The sequence below is a fragment of the Bombina bombina genome, chromosome 5, assembly GCF_027579735.1.
Source record: "Bombina bombina isolate aBomBom1 chromosome 5, aBomBom1.pri, whole genome shotgun sequence".
NCBI classification, from domain to species: Eukaryota; Metazoa; Chordata; class Amphibia; order Anura; family Bombinatoridae; genus Bombina; species Bombina bombina.
In genome coordinates this window covers 127,640,432-127,663,318 of record NC_069503.1, presented here as the reverse complement: position 1 = coordinate 127,663,318, position 22,887 = coordinate 127,640,432, and the positions used below count along the sequence as shown (strand labels likewise).

The 22,887-nt window shown below is 42.2% G+C and overlaps 1 protein-coding gene across 1 annotated transcript in view; it reads left to right on the top strand.

Moving 5' to 3' along the window:
* LOC128661387 (uncharacterized) overlaps positions 1-22,887 on the top strand; it is a 509,641-nt gene that overhangs the window by 151,496 nt on the left and 335,258 nt on the right. The window contains exon 5 of the mRNA XM_053715646.1: positions 11,960-12,169. Coding sequence (XP_053571621.1) covers positions 11,960-12,169 — 210 coding nt within the window. The remainder of the gene's footprint in view (positions 1-11,959; positions 12,170-22,887) is intronic.

Here is a 22,887-nt window from a genome sequence, read left to right as displayed (position 1 = left end):
CTTAAAAGGGCCTTTTGTGGGGCATGCCCCTAAGAAAACTGCTCTTTTGCCTGTAAAAGAAAAATACAACCCCTCCCCCGAACATTAAAACCCACCACCCACATACCCCTAATCTAGCCCAAACCCCCCTTAAAATAACCTAACACTAATCCCCTGAAGATCATCCTACCTTGAGTCGTCTTCACTCAGCCGAGCCACCGATGGAACTGAAGAGGAGATCTGGAGCGGCAGAAGTGATCCTCCAAGGGGCGCTGAAGAAGTCTTCCATCCGGGCGATGTCATCTTCCAAGCGGCGCTGAAGAAGTCTTCCATCCGGGCGATGTCATCTTCCAAGCGGGGTCTTCAATCTTCTTTCTTCAGAATCCATCTTCATCCCGCCGACGCGGAACATCCTTCTTTCCCGACGGACTACCGACGAATGAAGGCTCCTTTAAGGGACGTCATCCAAGATGGCGTCCCTTCAATTTCGATTGGCTGATAGGATTCTATCAGCCAATCTGAATTAAGGTAGGAAAAATTTGATTGGCTGATTGAATCAGCCAATCAGATTGAGCTTGCATGCTATTGGCTGATCGGAACAGCCAATAGAATGCGAGCTCAATCTGATTGGCTGATTGGATCAGCCAATCGGATTGAACTTCAATCTGATTGGCTGATTCAATCAGCCAATCAGATTTTTCCTACCTTAATTCCGATTGGCTGATAGAATCCTATCAGCCAATCGGAATTAAAGGAACGCCATCTTGGATGACGTCCCTTAAAAGGAGCCTTCATTCGTCGGTAGTCCGTCGGGAAAGAAGGATGTTCCGCGTCGGCGGGATGAAGATGAAGATTGAAGACCCCGCTTGGAAGATGACATCGCCCGGATGGAAGACTTCTTCAGCGCCGCTTGGAAGATGACATCGCCCGGATGGAAAACTTCTTCAGCGCCCCTTGGAGGATCACTTCTGCCGCTTCGGATCTCCTCTTCAGTTCCATCGGTGGCTCGGCTGAGTGAAGACGACTCAAGGTAGGATGATCTTCAGGGGATTAGTGTTAGGTTATTTTAAGGGGGGTTTGGGTTAGATTAGGGGTATGTGGGTGGTGGGTTTTAATGTTGGGGGGTTTTTGTACTTTAGTTAGTTTATGTAATTGTATTTAATTGTAGTTATTTGTAGTTAATTTATTTAATTAATGTAATGATAGTGTAGTGTTAGGTTTAATTGTAACTTAGGTTAGGATTTATTTTACAGGTAATTTTGTATTTCTTTTAGCTAGGTTGTTATTACATAGTTAATAACTATTTAATAACTATTCTAACTAGCTAAAATAAATACAAAGTTACCTGTAAAATAAATATAAATCCTAAAATAGCTACAATGTAATTATTAATTATATTGTAGCTATCTTAGGGTTTATTTTACAGGTAAGTATTTAGTTTTAAATAGGAATAGTTTAGTTAATAATAGAAATATTATTTAGATTTATTTAATTAATATTTAAGTTAGGGGGGTGTTAGGGTTAGTGTTAGACTTAGGTTTAGGGGTTAATAAATTTATTACAGTGGCGGCGGTGTAGGGGAGGCAGGATAGGGGTTAATAAATGTATTATAGGTGGCGACGGTGTGGGGGGGGGGGGGCAGATTAGGGGTTAATAAGTTTAATATAGGTTGCGGCAGGGTCCGGGAAACGGCGGTTTAAGGGTTAAACTATTTAGTTGCGGCGAGGTGCGGGATCAGCAGGATAGGGGTTAATAACTTTATTATAGAGGGCGGCGGTATAGGGGGGGCAGGATAGGGGTTACTAGGTATAATGTAGGTTGCGGCGATGTCCGGGAGCGGCGGTTTAGGGGTTAATACATTTATAAGAGTTGCGGCGGGGTCTAGGATCGGCGGTTTAGGGGTTAATACATTTATAAGAGTTGCGGCGGGGTCTAGGAGCGGCGGTTTAGGGGTTAGTAACTTTATTGAGTTGCGGGGGGCTCCGGGGGCGCAGGTATAGGGGGTAGAACAGTGTAGTTTAGTGTGGGTGCTTAGTGACAGGCTAGCAATAAAGCTGTAAAAAAGCCGAAGAGCAGCGAGATCGGATGAGTGATAACTCTCACAGTCCGCTGCTCATCGCCCCGTACTTGGTGCGCGGCTTTTTGACAGATTTATTGATAACTTAGGCGAATTTTTTCAGGTCCGTAGCGGCGATGGTAGGCGAGCTTAGGCGGGCGTATTGGGCCGGCGAAGGCAGGAAAGTTGACACGTTGATAACTACCCCCCACAGAGTTCTTCTAGGGAGACGCATCCACAGACCAATGAGAAGAGGGGTGTGTACAGGTCATGTGACCGGCGAGTGCAGATGTCAGTTCTTACGGAGGCGATGAGCCGACTTGAGGAGGGAATCCCTTGATGACACATAGGAGCGACGGCACTCTCTGTGATGTTTAGGTACACTTTTGTTTCCCCCAGGACCGAGCAGCACTGAACACATCAGTAAGTGTTTATTGCCACCTAGTACACTTTGCTTGTGGGGCTTGATTTACATTCGCTAGAGGCTCAAACATGTGATTCACAACCGAGCAGCACTGAACACATCAGTAAGTGTTTATTGCTGTACTGTATTCACTTTGCTTGTGGGGCTTGATTTACAGGCGATAATACTAGAGGCTCAAACATGTAAGGCTCCATTCGTAAGTGTGAGTTGTACGTAAGTCGGATGTTCGTAACCCGGGGACTGCCTGTATTTATTGTGTCATTCTTGGCGCAAATATTTTTGGCACAAATGTTGCGTTTGTTGTGACACAAGTCACGTCATTCTTGCATCTTTGTTGACTCCTTTTTTTTGGTGCAAACTTTTTATTACTTTATTTCTACCTTATTATTATGTGGTGTTAGACCAAGAGCAAAGGAAACATATTTGTTCAAGAGACCTTTCCTTCCTATGATAGGGAGAGTCCAGGGCTTCATTCCTTACTGTTGGGAAATACAACACCTGGCCACCAGGAGCAGGCAAAGACACCCCAGCCAAAGGCTTAAATATCCCTCCCACTTCCTCATTACCCCAGTCATTCTTTGCCTTTCATCATAGGAGATGGCAGAAGATTTGGAGAGTCCTGAAAAAGGCTATCTGCCCTTCGAGATGGGACTGGAGTTTTAAGTAGTCATGTCAAGCTCTCAGTGAGAGTATTGATGAAAGTTAGTCTGGAGATGCAGGGAAAGTTTTTCTGTGAAACCATCCAGACTACTCGTAAGCAATCAGTGTTGACGAGTTTCAATGCCTGCTTCTCTCATTCAAGTCCATGTCAGAAGCGCTGCTATAAGACTGTAACACTTGAGAGGCTGTGTTCTGTTCCACAGCATGGATCCTGGAAGTAAGATTGTTTAAATTTTTACATATAAAATTCTACAACAGGGACACGGTGTGGCTCCTTTATACCTTGATAGGATCCAGGGTTAATATCCTCTGAAGGGGGTTTATTGAACAGTTGTGGTTAATTACTCAGTGTTTTAATTATTTACATGCTGCTTTGTGTGATTTTTTTCCTGGGCTGATAGACTGGTGTTTTTGGCTGAACAAACGGGTTTCACTTTTAAGTTTCTCTTTCGTTTTTTAAAGTGTTGTACAGCTCCTATTACTTGCTGTACTTGTAATAACAGAGAAAGTACTGTCTTGCACTCTATGTGACCGGTGTGGTCTTTTAATTTCCTCCATTCTGGCTGAGACTTGAACCTGAGGAGAGTATAACTGTCTGGGTCTAGGAGGTGGTGAGTGCCCCAGCCATTGGGAGTATAAAGGTGCAGTTTTTCTTTTATTTGTGTCCTCCTGTGAGTATAACCTGAGCTATGGAGGACTTTGACATGTTAGAAGGTACTCCTTCTTCTATACTAAATCATACCTGTTTATATTGTGAGGAGGCCGTGGTTTTCCCACCCACTCAATTATGTTCCACATGCCTTAACACTGTTATATAGTCTAAGAAGGTAGACAAGCCTGCTAAGGCTCTTAGTCCCTCTGAGCCATCTACCTCCCAGGACTCGGCGTCCCGTGAGATTACTACCCTTGCTACATTATCCACTCCACATGCAGTTCCCCATAGCACATCTAATCCTCCATCCGGAGGGGGCCTTCTTCTGTGGACTTTGCTGCACAGTTACAAACAACGGTGTCTGCATTACCTCAATCTAACAAATGCAAGAGAAAGGTTAAACACAGCTCTCCTGACCCAGAGTCATCTAAATATTTATCAGATTTAGCTACTATGTCCCAGTTATCTTATGAGTTAACCTCTGTAGCTTCAGAGGGTGAACTTTCTGGGTCGGAGTCCTTAGCGTCTAAGCCTCCTGCTGCGGAGGAACCGTCCTTTACATTTAAAATTGAGCAATTGATTTTTTTTAAAGGAGTTTCTGTCTATGTTAGAGGTTCCAGAGGCCGCACTGCCTGAAGAACTTTTAATACCTAAATTAGACATAGTTTATGAAGACAGGAAAGTTCCTTTGACTTTTCCTGTGCCGGTTAAGATGGTGAACATTATTAAGAACGAATGGGAAAAAATTGGTTCTTCCTTTTCCCCCCCTTGTCTACTTTTACAAAGTTTGTCCCGGACTCTCAACTGGATTTGTGGGGGCTCCATTCCTAACATGGATGGTGCTATCTCTGCGCTTGCTAAATGTGCTACTATACTTCTTGAAGATAGTTCTTCGTTCAGAGAGCCGATGGATAAGAAAATGAAAACCGTTCTGAGAAAGATGTTTCATCATACAGGATTTTTGTTTCAACCGGCAGTTGCTGTGGTTGCCGGAGCGGCTACCTACTTGTGCGACTTTGTCAGAACTCATTGAGGTAGCGTCTCCCCTCGGATATTCAAGACAGAATTAAAGCTCTAAGAATTGCTAATTCTTTTATCTGTGATGCGAACATGCAAATTATTTGCCTAAATGCATTGGCCTCTGGCTTTGCGGTCCTAGCCCGCCGGGCGCTCTGGTTGAAGTCTTGGTCTGCGGATATGACTTCTAAGTCCAGACTCCTTTCTCTTCACTTAAAGGGAAAGATTTTGTTTGGTCCAGGCCTGGACTCAATTATTTCTACGGTTACCAGAGGCAAGGGTGCCTTCCTACCACAAGATAAGAACAAGAAGTCTAAGGGACGACAATCTTCTACTTTTTGTTCCGACAGATCCCAATGACAACAATCCTCCTCCAAGCCTGAGCATCCCAAGAGTTCTTGGAAGCCGTTTCATTCCTGGAATAATTCCAAGCAGAATAAGAAGCCCGTTGAAAACAAATCGGCATGAAGGGGCAGCCCCTGATCCGGGATCGGATCGTGTAGGGGGCAGACTGTCTCTTTTTTCAGAGGCTGGTTCAAGGACGTACAGGATCTGTGGGTCCTAGAGGTGTTATCTCAGGGGATACAAGATAGGCTTCAAATTTTATCCACCAAGGGGCAGATTCCTTCTCTCGAATCTGACTACTAGATCAGAAAAGAGAGATGCCTTTCTCGGGTGCGTTCGGGATGTATCCTCAAGAGTTGTGGTCCCGATGCCTATTGAAGAAAAAGGTTTGGGGTTTTATTCAAACCTTTTCGTTGTCCCAAAGAAGGAGGGAACTTTCCGCCTAATTCTGGACCTAAAGTGCTTAAACAAATTTCTTAGTGTCCCTTCCTTCAAGATGGAGACGATAAGGTCCATCCTTCCTTTAATTCCGGAAGGCCAGTTAATGACCACTATAGATCTGAAGGATGCTTACCTTCATGTTCCAATCCACAAGGAACACTTTCAGTTCCTGAGATTTGCGTTCCTGGACCAGCACTTCCAGTTCATTGCCCTTCCGTTTGGCCTAGCTACTGCTCCAACAATCTTTACAAACGTTCTGGGGGCTCTTCTAGCCGTTGCCAGAACTTAGGGTATTGCAGTAGCCCCATACTTGGACGATATTCTGGTGCAAGCACCATCATTTCATCTTGCGGAAGTATTCTCGGAGTCCCTTCTCAGTCTTCTTCGATCACATGGATGGAAGATAAACTTTTGAAAAGAGTTCTCTTATACCAAGTACCAGGGCGGGGAATTCCTGGCTTCTATAATAGACTCCATATCCATGAGGATATTTCTAACAGACCAGAGACGTTGCATGCTAACTTTGGCATGTCTTGCCCTCCGGACCTCCTTGAGTCGTTCTGTGGCTCAGTGTATGGAGGTGATTGGTCTCATGGTGTCCCGCATGGACAGCATTCCATTTGCCAGGTTCCATTTCAGACCTTTAAAACTGTGCAGTGGAACGGCGATCATTCAGATCTGTCTCAACAGACTGTATTAGACAGGCGGTCAAGAGAATCGCTCTCTTGGGTGCTCTGTCCAGATCACCTATCCCGAGGGACATGCTTCTTAAGACCATCCTGGTTGATTGTGACTACGGACACAAGCCTATCTGGATGGAGAGCTGTTTGGGGTACCAGGAAGGCACAGGGGTTGTGGACTCAGGAGGAGTCCTCCCTTCCGATCAATATTTTGGAACTGCAGGCAATCTTCAAGGCCTTGAAGGCTTGGCCAGTTTATCAGATTCCAATCAGACAATATAACCTTGGTGGCTTACATCAACCATCAGATTCTGGAGTGGGGGGAGTCCCACAGCAGTTCGCTGTTAACGATCCACATTCCGTATGTGGACAACTGGGAGGCGAATTTTCTCAGCAGGCAATCCTTCCATCCAGTGGAATGATCTCTCCATCCCGAGGTGTTTGCAGAGATATGCAGCAAGTGGGGGATGCTGGAGATAGATCTCATGGCTTCCCGTCTCAATACCAAGCTATCCAAGGTTCGGGTCGAGGTTCAAACTCATATTTTTCCTCCATTACCGCTTCTTCCTTGAGTAGAGGCCTGCATAAAGCAGGAGCGGGGTATCGGTAATCCTGATTGCTCCATTGTGGCCGCGAAGGATGTGGTTCATGGATGTAGTGGGGTTGTCCTCATCTCCTCTGTGGAAGTTACCTTGTCGCAGAGACCTTCTAATGCAAGGTCCATTTGTGCATCAAAATCTAGATTCTCTGAGGCTGACTGTGTGGAGATTGAACGCTTCGTCTTCGCCAAGAGAGGTTTCTCTGAGAGTGCCATTGTTCCTCTTATTCAAGCTTGTAAACCAGTTACTCGGCGTATCTACCACAAGGTGTGGAGGACCTACTTATTCTGGTGTGAAGCGTGTGGTTTTTCCTGGCACAGAGTTAAGGTTGCCAGGATCTTATCTTTTCTCCAGGATGGGCTGGAGAAGAGCCTTTCTGCTAGTTTCCTGAGGGGACAGATTTTGGCCCTGTCAGGCTTTTTTGCACAAGAGACTGGCTGAGCTTTCAGACATGCAGTCCTTAATAAAGGCTCTGATTAGGATCAGACCTGTATTTAGATCTGGGGCTCCTCCTTGGAGCCTAAATCTTGTTCTTTGGGTTTTGCAACAGGTTCCGTTTGGGCCTCTGCATTCCGTTGACATTAAATTATCTTGGAAGGTTCTCTTTTTATTGGCTATTACTTCTGCGCGCAGAGTTTCTGACATCTCTGCTTTGCAATGTGAGCCCCCTTATCTGATTTTTCATGCAGATAAGACAGTTTTACGTACTAAATTAGGTTTTCTTCCTAAGGTTGTGTCAGATCGCAACATCAATCAGGAGATTGTGGTTCCTTCCTTGTGTCCTAATCCTTTATCGAAGGAACGCTTACTTCACAATTTGGATGAGGTTCGCGCCAGTGTTAATTTTGACGGCAAATTTCAATTTAGTCTTAGTTTTAGTCTTTTGACTAAAATGCCATTTTAGTTTTAGTCGTATTTTAGTCATCTGAATTGTTTTAGTTTTAGTCTAGTTTTAGTCGACTAACTCTTCAGTTGATATTAGTCGACTAAATCTCCAGTAGATTTTAGTTGACTAAAATCTAAGGGGTTTAGTTAAAGTGTAATGTATTATTTAAGCATTTCTCTATAATTTCCAAACTCATTATATACTCCAGGAGTAAACATAACACCTATTATTATTAATTGTATTAAGGTTTAAACATGCAGTATAGACACAGATTAAGAAACTGTTAATTTTGACAGCAAATTTTGATTTAGTTTTAGTCAGTCTTTTGACTAAAATGCCATTTTAATTTAGTTTTAGTCATAGTCTTTTGACTAAAATGCTATTTTAGTTTTAGTCGTATTTTAGTCATTAGAATTTCTTTAGTTTTGTGCTCATTTTAGTCAAGTTTTAGTCGACGAAATTAACACTGGTTCGCGCCTTGAAGTTCTATCTTCAGGCTACTAAAGAGTTTAGAAAATCTTCCTTTTTGTTGTCTATTCGGGGAAGCGTAAGGGGCAGAATGCTACTTAGACTTCCCTATCTTTTTGGTTAAGGAGTGTTATCCGCTTAGCTTACGAGACAGCGGTACATCGTTGTCCTGATAGGATTACGCCTCATTCCACTAGAGCAGTGGCTTCCTCTTGGGCCTTTAAGAACGAGGCCTCTATGGATCAGATTTGTAAGGCGGCTACCAGGTCCTCCTTGCATACTTTTTCAAAATTTTACAAGTTTGATATTTTCGGGAGAAAAGTTTTGCAGGCTGTGGTGCCCTCAGAATAGGGTCCGCCTCTTCCTTTTTGTTCCCTCCCGTTATTTATTGTGTCCCCTGGAGCATGGGTATAGTTTTTCCAACAGTAAGGAATAAAGCCGTGGACTCTCCCTATCTTAATAAGGAAAACATAATTTATGCTTATCAGATAATTTCCTTTACTTCCGGATAGGGAAAGACCACTGCCCTCACCTGTTTTTTTTCTTGTCTATGGGCAGTCCCCTATTATTTATTTTATTCTTCTGGCACCATTTATGCCCTAATGTTTCTCCTACTTTTCCTTGTTCCCTCGGCAGAATGACTTGGATAATGAGGAAGTGGGAGAGATATTCAAGCCTTTGACTGGGGTGTCTTTGCCTCCTGGTGGCCAGGTGTTGTATTTCCCAACAGTAAGGAATGAAACCATGGACTCTCCCTATCCGGAAGGAAAAATCTGGTAAGCATAAATTATGTTTTTGTAAACTTGACAACATTTTTCATAAAGTGTTGACTCCGGGGATTCAACTCCTGGCCACTAGGAGTAGGCGAAAATTCCCAAAACTCTAAGTACATAATCCCTCCCAACTACCTGATATGCAAGACTTTGCCTCCCAGGAGGAAGGTTAAGAATTGAGGTGCTCCAGATTTTTTGTTGAGAGAGGTCCTCAGACTGATTTGAGGCCCATTTCCCCCCTCAGAGACCTACTTCTGAGAGAGAGAGAGAGAGAGAGAGAGAGAGGGAAGATTGGAGTAGTGGTCAGTAACACAATCACTCCCAGTGAGGAGTTGGTCACAAGCCTGCCACAGGTGTCATGGGGACTGGTTCTTTAGCCGCCTCCTGTTGGTGCGTCAATATACTTCACACTTAAATCCTCTGCTGTGAAGTACAGCTCGAATTAATTATGCAACTATATGCACTCACATAGCTCACAAGCTATTACCAGGTACACCTTTCATGGGGTAAATCATAGCTGGGGACATTAATTCTTACAGACACTTTTCACTTTAGACCTTTTACTGTGGGCAACTTCTCAATTCAGGCAATAGACATTGCCAAAGTACCATCTAGGGGAGGCAATAAATAGAAGATATTGGATAGAAAAGAGCTCTTCTGAATTTATAAACTGAAAACCAGAGTACCTAATGGTTTAAATTTAGAGTGGGATATTAGCTATTTTGTTAAACATTCTGAAAGACTTCAATGTCATATTAGAATCCCCTTTCCTTTTCTGTGGTTGAATCCCCATCATGGCCATTCCTCTTGGAATTTTTTTTTTTTTAACCTGCTCCAAAGAACACAGAATTTTGTATTCTCGCCAGTCCTGAATATGATCCCATTATTGTGCAAAAATATTTTAAATATAATACATAAATATAATGCAGAAGAGTTGGATACAATTTATAATATGGGGCTAGAGGTAGGAGAGACTATGAATGCCTTTGCTATTATCCCTACTAGCATGCAAAAATAGCATTGCAAACTGCAGAGAAAAAAAAATGATTGTTACGCTTTTAAAAAGTCTCTTGAATAAATTTGTTTAGTAATTAAAATGTGCATTGTTCACAAGAACTTCCTACATTCAGGAGTCAACCAGGAAAGGCCTTAGGGGATCCCTGAGAACCAGTCATCAATCAGTGTGCTGCCACTTTGCAATGCTGTTCCGTATTTGACTGTTCTCTTCCAATCGCTCTGGCTGCACTGGGTTAAGGAAAATTTACACAGTGCAGCCAGAGCACAGCACTGTTTGAAGAAAACAGCCTGATGTGGGGTAGCGCTGCAAAGCAAAAGCAGTAACAGTTCCTGCATGTGTCCTGTTCTTTCTGCAGATATGGTGTATTTTCTGCGATGACATCTCAGATCACAGCATGTTCTGCTTTGGGATGTGTGTGTGTGTGTATATATATATATATATATATATATATATATATATATATATATATATATATATATATATATATATATATATATACACATATACATATATATATATATATATATATATATATATCACAAAGAGAATAAAAAGCGCAACACCTCTAAGTGCAATATGTAAGTACAATCACACACTTTATTGACAGGTTAACAGTTAAAAACTCACAAAGATAACCTCAATGAAAATGAGGTATGATACAGGCACTGGAGAACCATCCAGGTCTCACAAACGATATCCCTTAGTTGTTATTGTCTGCCGTACAGAGAGAGATTTTTTCAGTCGTCCTGAAGTCTCACTTGCAAAACAAATGGGCTTCCTGTTGCTGGGATAACCGTAAAAACCTCCAAATATTAGGGGTATACAGTCCTTGGATATAGTCTGGTTCTATAGTCACGCCACTTTAAATCAGCTGTATGCAAGCATTTCTACATCCTGCCGCAACAGAGGCATTGGAGAGGAGAAGTCGCCGGCAGCTCGCATCAGCTGTTTGCGGTAGCGTGCGTGGCGCCCACCACACACGCTACCGCAAACAGCTGATGCGAGCTGCTGGCTTTAATGCTTGCATACAGCTGATTTAAAGTGGCGTGACTATCGAACCAGACTATATCCAAGGACTGTATACCCCTAATATTTGGAGGTTTTTACGGTTATCCCAGCAACAGGAAGCCCATTTGTTTTGCAAGTGAGACTTCAGGACGCCTGAAAAAATCTCTGTACGGCAGACCATAACAACTAAGGGATATCGTTTGTGAGACCTGAATGGTTCTCCAGTGCCTGTGCCATACCTCATTTTCGTTGAGGTTATCTTTATGAGTTTTTAACTGTTAACCTGTCAATAAAGTGTGTCATTGTACTTACATATTGCACTTAGAGGTGTTGCGCCTTTTCTTCTCTTTGTTTTATATAGTTTTTACCCGGTTACCAGAGCCGTGACAGACATATGGCAGCAACCGTAATCTACAGCTGTGAACCCAAGAATATCAGCTAGTATATCCTTTTTAATTTTTAGTGGAGCGCTTATATATATATTTTTAAAATGATATATATATATCTACATCTACATACGAATAAACTTGATTCATATTCATAGTGACATCACACATACTTATGATTCTTTATTTATAGGAAAAGAGTGTTTTGAACTGCTGCAATATATTATAAAACTTTTTTAAATTGCATTATTCTCCAGTTAAGCAACACATTGTATTTCAGCCGGTGCTTTAGTGTCAAATTTAAAATTTAATTTCAAAATGCCTCTTGAGGTCTGTATGTATGTATATTACTAGATAATCATTTTCTATTGTATAAATTGTTTTTAATGGGTGAGTTAAAATGTACACATTTTTTCACAATGCAATATTTTCATACATTTTTGAAACCCGCTTTATTATGCACTTTTTTTTTTCTTTCTTTTTTTTTTCATTTTCACAATTCTACCTGCTTTTAATTTTTTCCTTTTTCTCTTTATATTTACTTATGTAATTGTGGTCAATTTAAAGGCTTCTACACCAGCTATCAAGGCTACAGCAGCTAAAGGCAAAACCCTTAGTGCACCAAGCCCTAGAAAAACAATCTCCTCTACACCTACCCAAGTCAAAAAAACTGCCAGCCCAGCTCCGGCTCAAACGACCACTCCCAAGCGCCCGCTGGGAACTACTGGGAGGCCATCAAATTTAACACCTAAGGATTCAAAAGAGGCAAAACCAAAGGTAAGAGTTATTTCTCCAACATAGGTGTGTCCGGTCCACGGCGTCATCCTTACTTGTGGGATATTCTCTTCCCCAACAGGAAATGGCAAAGAGCCCAGCAAAGCTGGTCACATGATCCCTCCTAGGCTCCGCCTACCCCAGTCATTCTCTTTGCCGTTGTACAGGCAACATCTCCACGGAGATGGCTTAGAGTTTTTTAGTGTTTAACTGTAGTTTTTATTATTCAATCAAGAGTTTGTTATTTTGAAATAGTGCTGGTATGTACTATTTACTCAGAAACAGAAAAGAGATGAAGATTTCTGTTTGTATGAGGAAAATGATTTTAGCAACCGTCACTAAAATCCATGGCTGTTCCACACAGGACTGTTGAGAGCAATTAACTTCAGTTGGGGGAACAGTGAGCAGTCTCTTGCTGCTTGAGGTATGACACATTCTAACAAGACGATGTAATGCTGGAAGCTGTCATTTTCCCTATGGGATCCGGTAAGCCATGTTTATTACGATCGTAAATAAGGGCTTCACAAGGGCTTATTAAGACTGTAGACTTTTTTTGGGCTAAATCGATTCATTATTAACACATATTTAGCCTTGAGGAATCATTTTATTTGGGTATTTTGATATAATAATATCGGCAGGCACTGTTTTAGACACCTTATTCTTTAGGGGCTTTCCCAAAGCATAGGCAGAGCCTCATTTTCGCGCCGGTGTTGCGCACTTGTTTTTGAGAGGCATGGCATGCAGTCGCATGTGAGAGGAGCTCTGATACTTAGAAAAGACTTTCTGAAGGCGTCATTTGGTATCGTATTCCCCTTTGGGCTTGGTTGGGTCTCAGCAAAGCAGATACCAGGGACTGTAAAGGGGTTAAAGTTCAAAACGGCTCCGGTTCCGTTATTTTAAGGGTTAAAGCTTCCAAATTTGGTGTGCAATACTTTTAAGGCTTTAAGACACTGTGGTGAAAATTTGGTGAATTTTGAACAATTCCTTCATGTTTTTTCGCAATTGCAGTAATAAAGTGTGTTCAGTTTAAAATTTAAAGTGACAGTAACGGTTTTATTTTAAAACGTTTTTTGTACTTTGTTATCAAGTTTATGCCTGTTTAACATGTCTGAACTACCAGATAGACTGTGTTCTGAATGTGGGGAAGCCAGAATTCCTATTCATTTAAATAAATGTGATTTATGTGACAATGACAATGATGCCCAAGATGATTCCTCAAGTGAGGGGAGTAAGCATGGTACTGCATCATTCCCTCCTTCGTCTACACGAGTCTTGCCCACTCAGGAGGCCCCTAGTACATCTAGCGCGCCAATACTCCTTACTATGCAACAATTAACGGCTGTAATGGATAATTCTGTCAAAAACATTTTAGCCAAAATGAACACTTATCAGCGTAAGCGCGACTGCTCTGTTTTAGATACTGAAGAGCATGACGACGCTGATAATAATGTTTCTGAAGGGCCCCTAACCCAGTCTGATGGGGCCAGGGAGGTTTTGTCTGAGGGAGAAATTACTGATTCAGGGAACATTTCTCAACAAGCTGAACCTGATGTGATTACATTTAAATTTAAGTTGGAACATCTCCGCATTCTGCTTAAGGAGGTATTATCCACTCTGGATGATTGTGACAAGTTGGTCATCCCAGAGAAACTATGTAAAATGGACAAGTTCCTAGAGGTGCCGGGGCTCCCAGAAGCTTTTCCTATACCCAAGCGGGTGGCGGACATTGTTAATAAAGAATGGGAAAGGCCCGGTATTCCTTTCGTCCCTCCCCCCATATTTAAAAAATTGTTTCCTATGGTCGACCCCAGAAAGGACTTATGGCAGACAGTCCCCAAGGTCGAGGGAGCGGTTTCCACTTTAAACAAACGCACCACTATACCCATAGAGGATAGTTGTGCTTTCAAAGATCCTATGGATAAAAAATTAGAAGGTTTGCTTAAAAAGATGTTTGTTCAGCAGGGTTACCTTCTACAACCAATTTCATGCATTGTCCCTGTCGCTACAGCCGCATGTTTCTGGTTCGATGAGCTGATAAAGGCGGTCGATAGTGATTCTCCTCCTTATGAGGAGATTATGGACAGAATCAATGCTCTCAAATTGGCTAATTCTTTTACCCTAGACGCCACTTTGCAATTGGCTAGGTTAGCGGCTAAGAATTCTGGGTTTGCTATTGTGGCGCGCAGAGCGCTTTGGTTGAAATCTTGGTCGGCTGATGCGTCTTCCAAGAACAAGCTACTTAACATTCCTTTCAAGGGGAAAACGCTGTTTGGCCCTGACTTGAAAGAGATTATCTCTGATATCACTGGGGGTAAGGGCCACGCCCTTCCTCAGGATCGGCCTTTCAAGGCAAAAAATAAACCTAATTTTCGTCCCTTTCGTAGAAACGGACCAGCCCAAAGTGCTACGTCCTCTAAGCAAGAGGGTAATACTTCTCAAGCCAAGCCAGCTTGGAGACCAATGCAAGGCTGGAACAAGGGAAAGCAGGCCAAGAAACCTGCCACTGCTACCAAGACAGCATGAAATGTTGGCCCCCGATCCGGGACCGGATCTGGTGGGGGGCAGACTCTCTCTCTTCGCTCAGGCTTGGGCAAGAGATGTTCTGGATCCTTGGGCGCTAGAAATAGTCTCCCAAGGTTATCTTCTGGAATTCAAGGGGCTTCCCCCAAGGGGGAGGTTCCACAGGTCTCAGTTGTCTTCAGACCACATAAAAAGACAGGCATTCTTACATTGTGTAGAAGACCTGTTAAAAATGGGAGTGATTCATCCTGTTCCATTAAGAGAACAAGGGATGGGGTTCTACTCCAATCTGTTCATAGTTCCCAAAAAAGAGGGAACGTTCAGACCAATCTTAGATCTCAAGATCTTAAACAAGTTTCTCAAGGTTCCATCGTTCAAGATGGAAACCATTCGAACTATTCTTCCTTCCATCCAGGAAGGTCAATTCATGACCACGGTGGATTTAAAGGATGCGTATCTACATATTCCTATCCACAAGGAACATCATCGGTTCCTAAGGTTCGCATTCCTGGACAAGCATTACCAGTTCGTGGCGCTTCCTTTCGGATTAGCCACTGCTCCAAGGATTTTCACAAAGGTACTAGGGTCCCTTCTAGCTGTGCTAAGACCAAGGGGCATTGCTGTAGTACCTTACTTGGACGACATTCTGATTCAAGCGTCGTCCCTTCCTCAAGCAAAGGCTCACACGGACATTGTCCTGGCCTTTCTCAGATCTCACGGATGGAAAGTGAACGTGGAAAAGAGTTCTCTATCTCCGTCAACAAGGGTTCCCTTCTTGGGAACAATAATAGACTCCTTAGAAATGAGGATATTTCTGACAGAGGCCAGAAAAACAAAACTTCTAGACTCTTGTCGGATACTTCATTCCGTTCCTCTTCCTTCCATAGCTCAGTGCATGGAAGTGATCGGGTTGATGGTAGCGGCAATGGACATAGTTCCTTTTGCGCGCATTCATCTAAGACCATTACAACTGTGCTTGCTCAGTCAGTGGAATGGGGATTATACAGACTTGTCTCCGAAGATACAAGTAAATCAGAGGACCAGAGACTCACTCCGTTGGTGGCTGTCCCTGGACAACCTGTCACTAGGGATGACATTCCGCAGACCAGAGTGGGTCATTGTCACGACCGACGCCAGTCTGATGGGCTGGGGCGCGGTCTGGGGATCCCTGAAAGCTCAGGGTCTTTGGTCTCGGGAAGAATCTCTTCTACCGATAAATATTCTGGAACTGAGAGCGATATTCAATGCTCTCAAGGCTTGGCCTCAGCTAGCGAGGGCCAAGTTCATACGGTTTCAATCAGACAACATGACAACTGTTGCGTACATCAACCATCAGGGGGGAACAAGGAGTTCCCTAGCGATGGAAGAAGTGACCAAAATCATTCTATGGGCGGAGTCTCACTCCTGCCACCTGTCTGCTATCCACATCCCAGGAGTGGAAAATTGGGAAGCGGATTTTCTGAGTCGTCAGACATTGCATCCGGGGGAGTGGGAACTCCATCCGGAAATCTTTGCCCAAGTCACTCAGCTGTGGGGCATTCCAGACATGGATCTGATGGCCTCTCGGCAGAACTTCAAAGTTCCTTGCTACGGGTCCAGATCCAGGGATCCCAAGGCGGCTCTAGTGGATGCACTAGTAGCACCTTGGACCCTCAAACTAGCTTATGTGTTTCCGCCGTTTCCTCTCATCCCCAGGCTGGTAGCCAGGATCAATCAGGAGAGGGCGTCGGTGATCTTGATAGCTCCTGCGTGGCCACGCAGGACTTGGTATGCAGATCTGGTGAATATGTCATCGGCTCCACCTTGGAAGCTACCTTTGAGACGAGACCTTCTTGTTCAGGGTCCGTTCGAACATCCGAACCTGGTTTCACTCCAGCTGACTGCTTGGAGATTGAACGCTTGATCTTATCGAAGCGAGGGTTCTCAGATTCTGTTATCGATACTCTTGTTCAGGCCAGAAAGCCTGTAACTAGAAAGATTTACCACAAAATTTGGAAAAAATATATCTGTTGGTGTGAATCTAAAGGATTCCCTTGGGACAAGGTTAAGATTCCTAAGATTCTATCCTTTCTTCAAGAAGGATTGGAAAAAGGATTATCTGCAAGTTCCCTGAAGGGACAGATTTCTGCCTTGTCTGTGTTACTTCACAAAAAGCTGGCAGCTGTGCCAGATGTTCAAGCCTTTGTTCAGGCTCTGGTTAGAATTAAGCCTGTTTACAAACCTTTGACTCCTCCTTGGAGTCTCAATTTAGTTCTTTCAGTTCTTCAGGGGGTTCCGTTTGAACCCTTACATTCCGTTGATATTAAGTTATTATCTTGGAAAGTTTTGTTTTTAGTTGCAATTTCTTCTGCTAGAAGAGTTTCAGAATTATCTGCTCTGCAGTGTTCTCCTCCTTATCTGGTGTTCCATGCAGATAAGGTGGTTTTACGTACTAAACCTGGTTTTCTTCCAAAAGTTGTTTCTAACAAAAACATTAACCAGGAGATTATCGTACCTTCTCTGTGTCCGAAACCAGTTTCAAAGAAGGAACGTTTGTTGCACAATTTGGATGTTGTTCGCGCTCTAAAATTCTATTTAGATGCTACAAAGGATTTTAGACAAACATCTTCCTTGTTTGTTGTTTATTCCGGTAAAAGGAGAGGTCAAAAAGCAACTTCTACCTCTCTCTCTTTTTGGATTAAAAGCATCATCAGATTGGCTTACGAGACTGCCGGACGGCAGCCTCCCGAAAGAATCACAGCTCATTCCACTAGGGCTGTGGCTTCCACATGGGCCTTCAAGAACGAGGCTTCTGTTGATCAGATATGTAGGGCAGCGACTTGGTCTTCACTGCACACTTTTACCAAATTTTACAAGTTTGATACTTTTGCTTCTTCTGAGGCTATTTTTGGGAGAAAGGTTTTGCAAGCCGTGGTGCCTTCCATTTAGGTGACCTGATTTGCTCCCTCCCTTCATCCGTGTCCTAAAGCTTTGGTATTGGTTCCCACAAGTAAGGATGACGCCGTGGACCGGACACACCTATGTTGGAGAAAACAGAATTTATGTTTACCTGATAAATTACTTTCTCCAACGGTGTGTCCGGTCCACGGCCCGCCCTGGTTTTTTTAATCAGGTCTGATAATTTATTTTCTTTAACTACAGTCACCACGGTACCATATGGTTTCTCCTATGCAAATATTCCTCCTTAACGTCGGTCGAATGACTGGGGTAGGCGGAGCCTAGGAGGGATCATGTGACCAGCTTTGCTGGGCTCTTTGCCATTTCCTGTTGGGGAAGAGAATATCCCACAAGTAAGGATGACGCCGTGGACCGGACACACCGTTGGAGAAAGTAATTTATCAGGTAAACATAAATTCTGTTTTTGGTTACATATATATATTTTGTGACATTAAAAACGGTGGGAATAGTATCATAATTATCTGTATAGTATATATTCTATGAAATCATTCACACTAAGTAAATTAACTTAATATTTTTTCTCAGGTTTTTTGTTTTTTTTTTGTCTATTATTATCAGCATTTATTTGTATACCGCCACAAGATTCTGCAGCGCTGGGTACAATGATAGGGGTATACAATGACATAGATTTGTGATAAAATACAAAACATAACAAACTAAACAAATCTAGTACAAGGAGGGCCTTGCTCTGGAGAGCTCACAGTCTACAGGTTGAGGGTGCAGAGACATAAGGTTTTGGGTAGCTTGTTATATGGATTGTTGTTGCAACAGTGAGTCAAGCAGTTTGATTTATTTTGGTTAGGATGAGAGATGGTAAGCCTCTATGAATAGGTGGGTTTTCAAGGACCGTCTGAAGATAAGGCAGTTCTCCGTACCAAGTTTGGATTTCTTCCTAAGGTTGTTTTGGACTGAAATATTAATCAGAAAATTGTTGTTCCTTCTCTTTGCCCTAATCCTCCTCCTCATAAAGAACGTTTGTTGCACAACTTAGATGTTGTGCGGGCTCTTAAATTCTATCTGCAGGCTACGAAGGACTTTCGTCAGTTTTCTGCATTGTTTGCTTTTCTGGAAACCGTAAGGCTCAGAAAGCTACTGCCACTTCTTTTTCTCTGTGGTTGAGAAGTGTTATTCGTTTGGCATATGAGTCTGCTTGACAGCAGCCTCCTGAGAGAATAACAGCTCATTCCACTAGGGCGGTGTCTTCTTGGGCCGTCAAGAATGAGGCCTCCGTAGAACAGATCTGTAAGGCTGCGACTTGGTCTTCTTTGCACACTTGAGTTTCAGAGATTGTTTCTGGAAGTCCTTTTGGACTTCCTTATATGATTCTTCCTTTCTTCTTCGTTAAGGAGAATGTGGTTTGGGGAGTTTGTCGTTTCGCTTGCTGTTGATCATGGAGAGGGTTTATTTTTTGTGTGCTTCTAGATAGTGGGGCTCTTGTCTCCTCAGAGGCTTTTGTGCTTAGGTTAGTCCAGTGTTATGAGTGGTCTCTATTAGGGATCCTTATGGCTCTAATTGTTGGGCTATTACTTGGTCATCTTCACATTTTTGTTGCTTCTGTTAAAGTAGTTTTTTTGTCGGGAGTCTGGATCATGGCAGGCTGTGGTGCCCTCAGAAGGGGCCTCCTTTTGTTCCTGTCAGTTTGCATTCAGTGTCCTCTCTAGCTTGGGTATTGATTTCCCAAAAGTAATGAATGCAGCTGTGGACTCTCCCCGTTTTAAGAAGAAAAACTTTAATTATTCTTACCAGATAATTTCTTTTCTTCTGTACGGGGAGAGTCCACAGCTCCCCGCCCGTATTTTTTCTGTGGGCAGCCTTAAATTCTTTATTCGTCGTTCTGGCACCTTTTTCACCCTGATATTTCTCCTACTGTTCCTTGTTCCCTTGGCTGAATTACTGGGGGATGAGGGAAGTGGGGGAGGTATTTAAGCCTTTGGCTGGGGTGTCTTTGCCTCCTCCTGGTGGCCAGGTTCTGTACTTCCCAAAAGTAATGAATGCAGCTGTGGACTCTCCCCGTATGCATGATTAAGGACCATGTAGGTCCGAAACGTCGTTTTAATGGTTGTGATATCACCAATAAAGAAATAATTCACCTTTAAGAATATTGATGCAGTGGTGCTGTTACTTTCTACATATGGACTGTATCTGTTTGGGTTTTTGCTGATAGCCCATTGTAACGAGCACACAGCCAGGTAAAAAAGCTCAATAGTGCTGGACTCTATTTGTTTATTTTTGTATGTATATATATATATATATATATATATGTGTATATATATATATATATATATATATATATATATAATAACTCATTGTGTAAACTATTTACAAATCTAGACAAGTCAGAAGACTTTTCCCACAGAAACGCTCTGATTACATTGTTTCCAATGCAGCAAAGGATTCTGGGTGAGATATGCAAATGATGTTCACGACTCACTTTTTTACTTTTAGCCTGCTTTTTAAGGCAGACTTCCCTTTATGCCATAGCATCGCCACATTACACATCTTTTAAGCTTAGCTAGGGTTAGGACAGTGATTCAGACCAATCCCATATATATATATATATATATATATATATGGCATAGAAAAGAAACAGTCCAGCGAGCCGTCTTGAAACCAACAACTTCTTTAATGCAACTCCAGGTACAAAAAAAACACACCACATCCACATAAAATCTTGAGTCCTCCAGATTAAGCCGTAGCCGGTCTTACGCGTTTCGGCTTGAAAAATGCCTTAATCATAGACCATGCGGCTACATCCGGCCTTAACCCTTAAATAGCCCATAAATTACTAACAAGGGTCATCAGCTGTGTCTGGGAATATAAACTATTGCGGACATGTCAAAAGTGCATACACCAAAAGAACATGAGTGACTTAGTTAAGCTATGTATTTACAAGCTGTCCATTGGTTAAAGTAACACATCCTTTGAATACTAAAATGCTAATTGGGTTCATTACTATTAAGCTAAGGAGAACAAAATTAATGTTAAATGATGTCTATCTCAAGCAATAGAAAATATAAACACATCAAAATAAATGCATTTTGTTCCCTTCTGTCACAATATTAACATCATTAGTTTAAACATGGGAAAATAATCATCCTTAAAAGACACTAATAATTCTGTATGTAGCCCAATTTAAATCCTCATGGGATCAACCTTTGGTATCATATTGGGCAATCTTGTACTCTATATCCTAGTGTTCACGCACTACTATGTGTTGCTAAGGAAACCTTAAACTATGATGTATTAAAAGGATAGGAATCTGTATTATGTGGAGTGTTATTTACTTAGACCTATGGACAAACCCTATTAAGTCTAGATAAAAATTAGGAAAAGTGACTTTGTGGCACTCTCATTCAGAATTGCCAATGATTAATTATGTCTCCTGTAGCATTGAAACCCTGCGGACGTCTTGTCCGCAGGGTGAAGATCCAGAATGCCTCCCTGTGTAAAAGTTTGGCAGTTCTGTCTCCCCCACGTGGAGTATTTCTTATCTGTTCTATCACTTGCCATTTAAATGTTTTCACTGCTTTATTGTGAACCGTAATGAAGTGATGAACCAGATCAGAGACATCTATATCCTTTTCAATGTTATTTAGGTGCTCTCTGATCCTGAATCTCACTTCGCGGGTCGTACAACCCACATACTGTTTGTTGCACTCTGTGCACTCTGCTACATATATGACATACGTGGTTCTACAGTTTGTACAGTTAGATAGAAGAAAAACTCTTTGAGTGACTTTAGACTGAAAGCGATTAGTCACATTTGTATGACTACACGCTATACAAGCCATAAAGTGGCATTTAAAGTGTCCTTTTACTAGAAGCCAGCTGCTCCCACTCGTGCTTGATTTCCTAAGCATACTCGGGGCTAGGATATTATATATATATATATATATATATATATATATATATATATATATATATTTATATTTATCCAAAATAGTATAGCACTCAGTTTTCACATTCCTTGTAACTTGCCCGGGGTGCAGTTCAAAGTACATATATACATCCAAAAAACAGAAAGCACTCACCGGGTCTTAAATAATAACCTTTTAATGCAGTAGTGACGTTTCGGGGGTTGCCCCCGTCCTCGGACAATATTTACAGTACAATCATGAACTTACCCATTATTTTAGAACCCAACTCCCACTCGTGTAGCTGTCGGCGGCGTTCCAGAAGTCCAGCAAGCACATATATATGTGTGTGTGTATGTGTATATATATATATGTGTGTGTGTGTGTGTGTATGTATGTATATGTGTATATATATATATATATATATATATATATATATATATATTTCTCCTGTTAAGTGTAGTCAGTCCACGGGTCATCCATTACTTATGGGATATTAACTCCTCCCTAACAGGAAGTGCAAGAGGATCACCCAAGCAGAGCTGCTATATAGCTCCTCCCCTCTACGTCATACCCAGTCATTCTCTTGCACCTAACTAATAGATAGGATGTGTGAGAGGAGTGTGGTTATTAAATTTAGTTTTTTATTTCTTCAATCAAAAGTTTGTTGTTTTAAACGGCACCCGGAGTGTGTTGTTTTTTCTCAGGCAGTTTTAGAAGAAGAATCTACCTGAGTTTGTATATGATCTTAGCGGACGTAACTAAGATCCATTTGCTGTTCTTGGCCATTCTGGGGATTGAGGTAACTTCAGAACAGGGGACAGCGGGCAGGGTTCACCTGCAAAGAGGTATGTTGCAGTATATTATTTTCTAAGGAATGGAATTGACTGAGAAAATACTGCTAATACCGATATAATGTAAGTACAGCCTTAAATGCAGTAGTAGCAACTGGTATCAGGCTGTTATGTATGTATGTTGGCACTGAGGTATTTCTGGGGAATGGCACTTCACTAAGAAAATACTGTATACATATAAATTATAGCCTTTCTGCAGTGAGAGCGACTAGCAACAGGCTTGTAATATCATTTCATATATTTATATTAAAACGTTTACTGGCAGGTTAATCGTTTTTTTCTCTGAGGTACTTGGTGAAAAATTTTATGGGCATTATTTTCCACTTGGCTTTCGTTTATTTCGAATAGAATCAGTTTACTAAGCTTCCCCACTGTTGTATTATGAGTGGGAGGGGCCTATTTTGGCGCTTTTACTACGCATCAAAAATTCAGTCACAGCTTTCCTTATTCTCTCTGCACGATCCAGGACGTCTCTACCAGAGCTCAGGGGTCTCCAAAGCTAGTTTGAGGGAGGTAATCACTCACAGCAGACCTG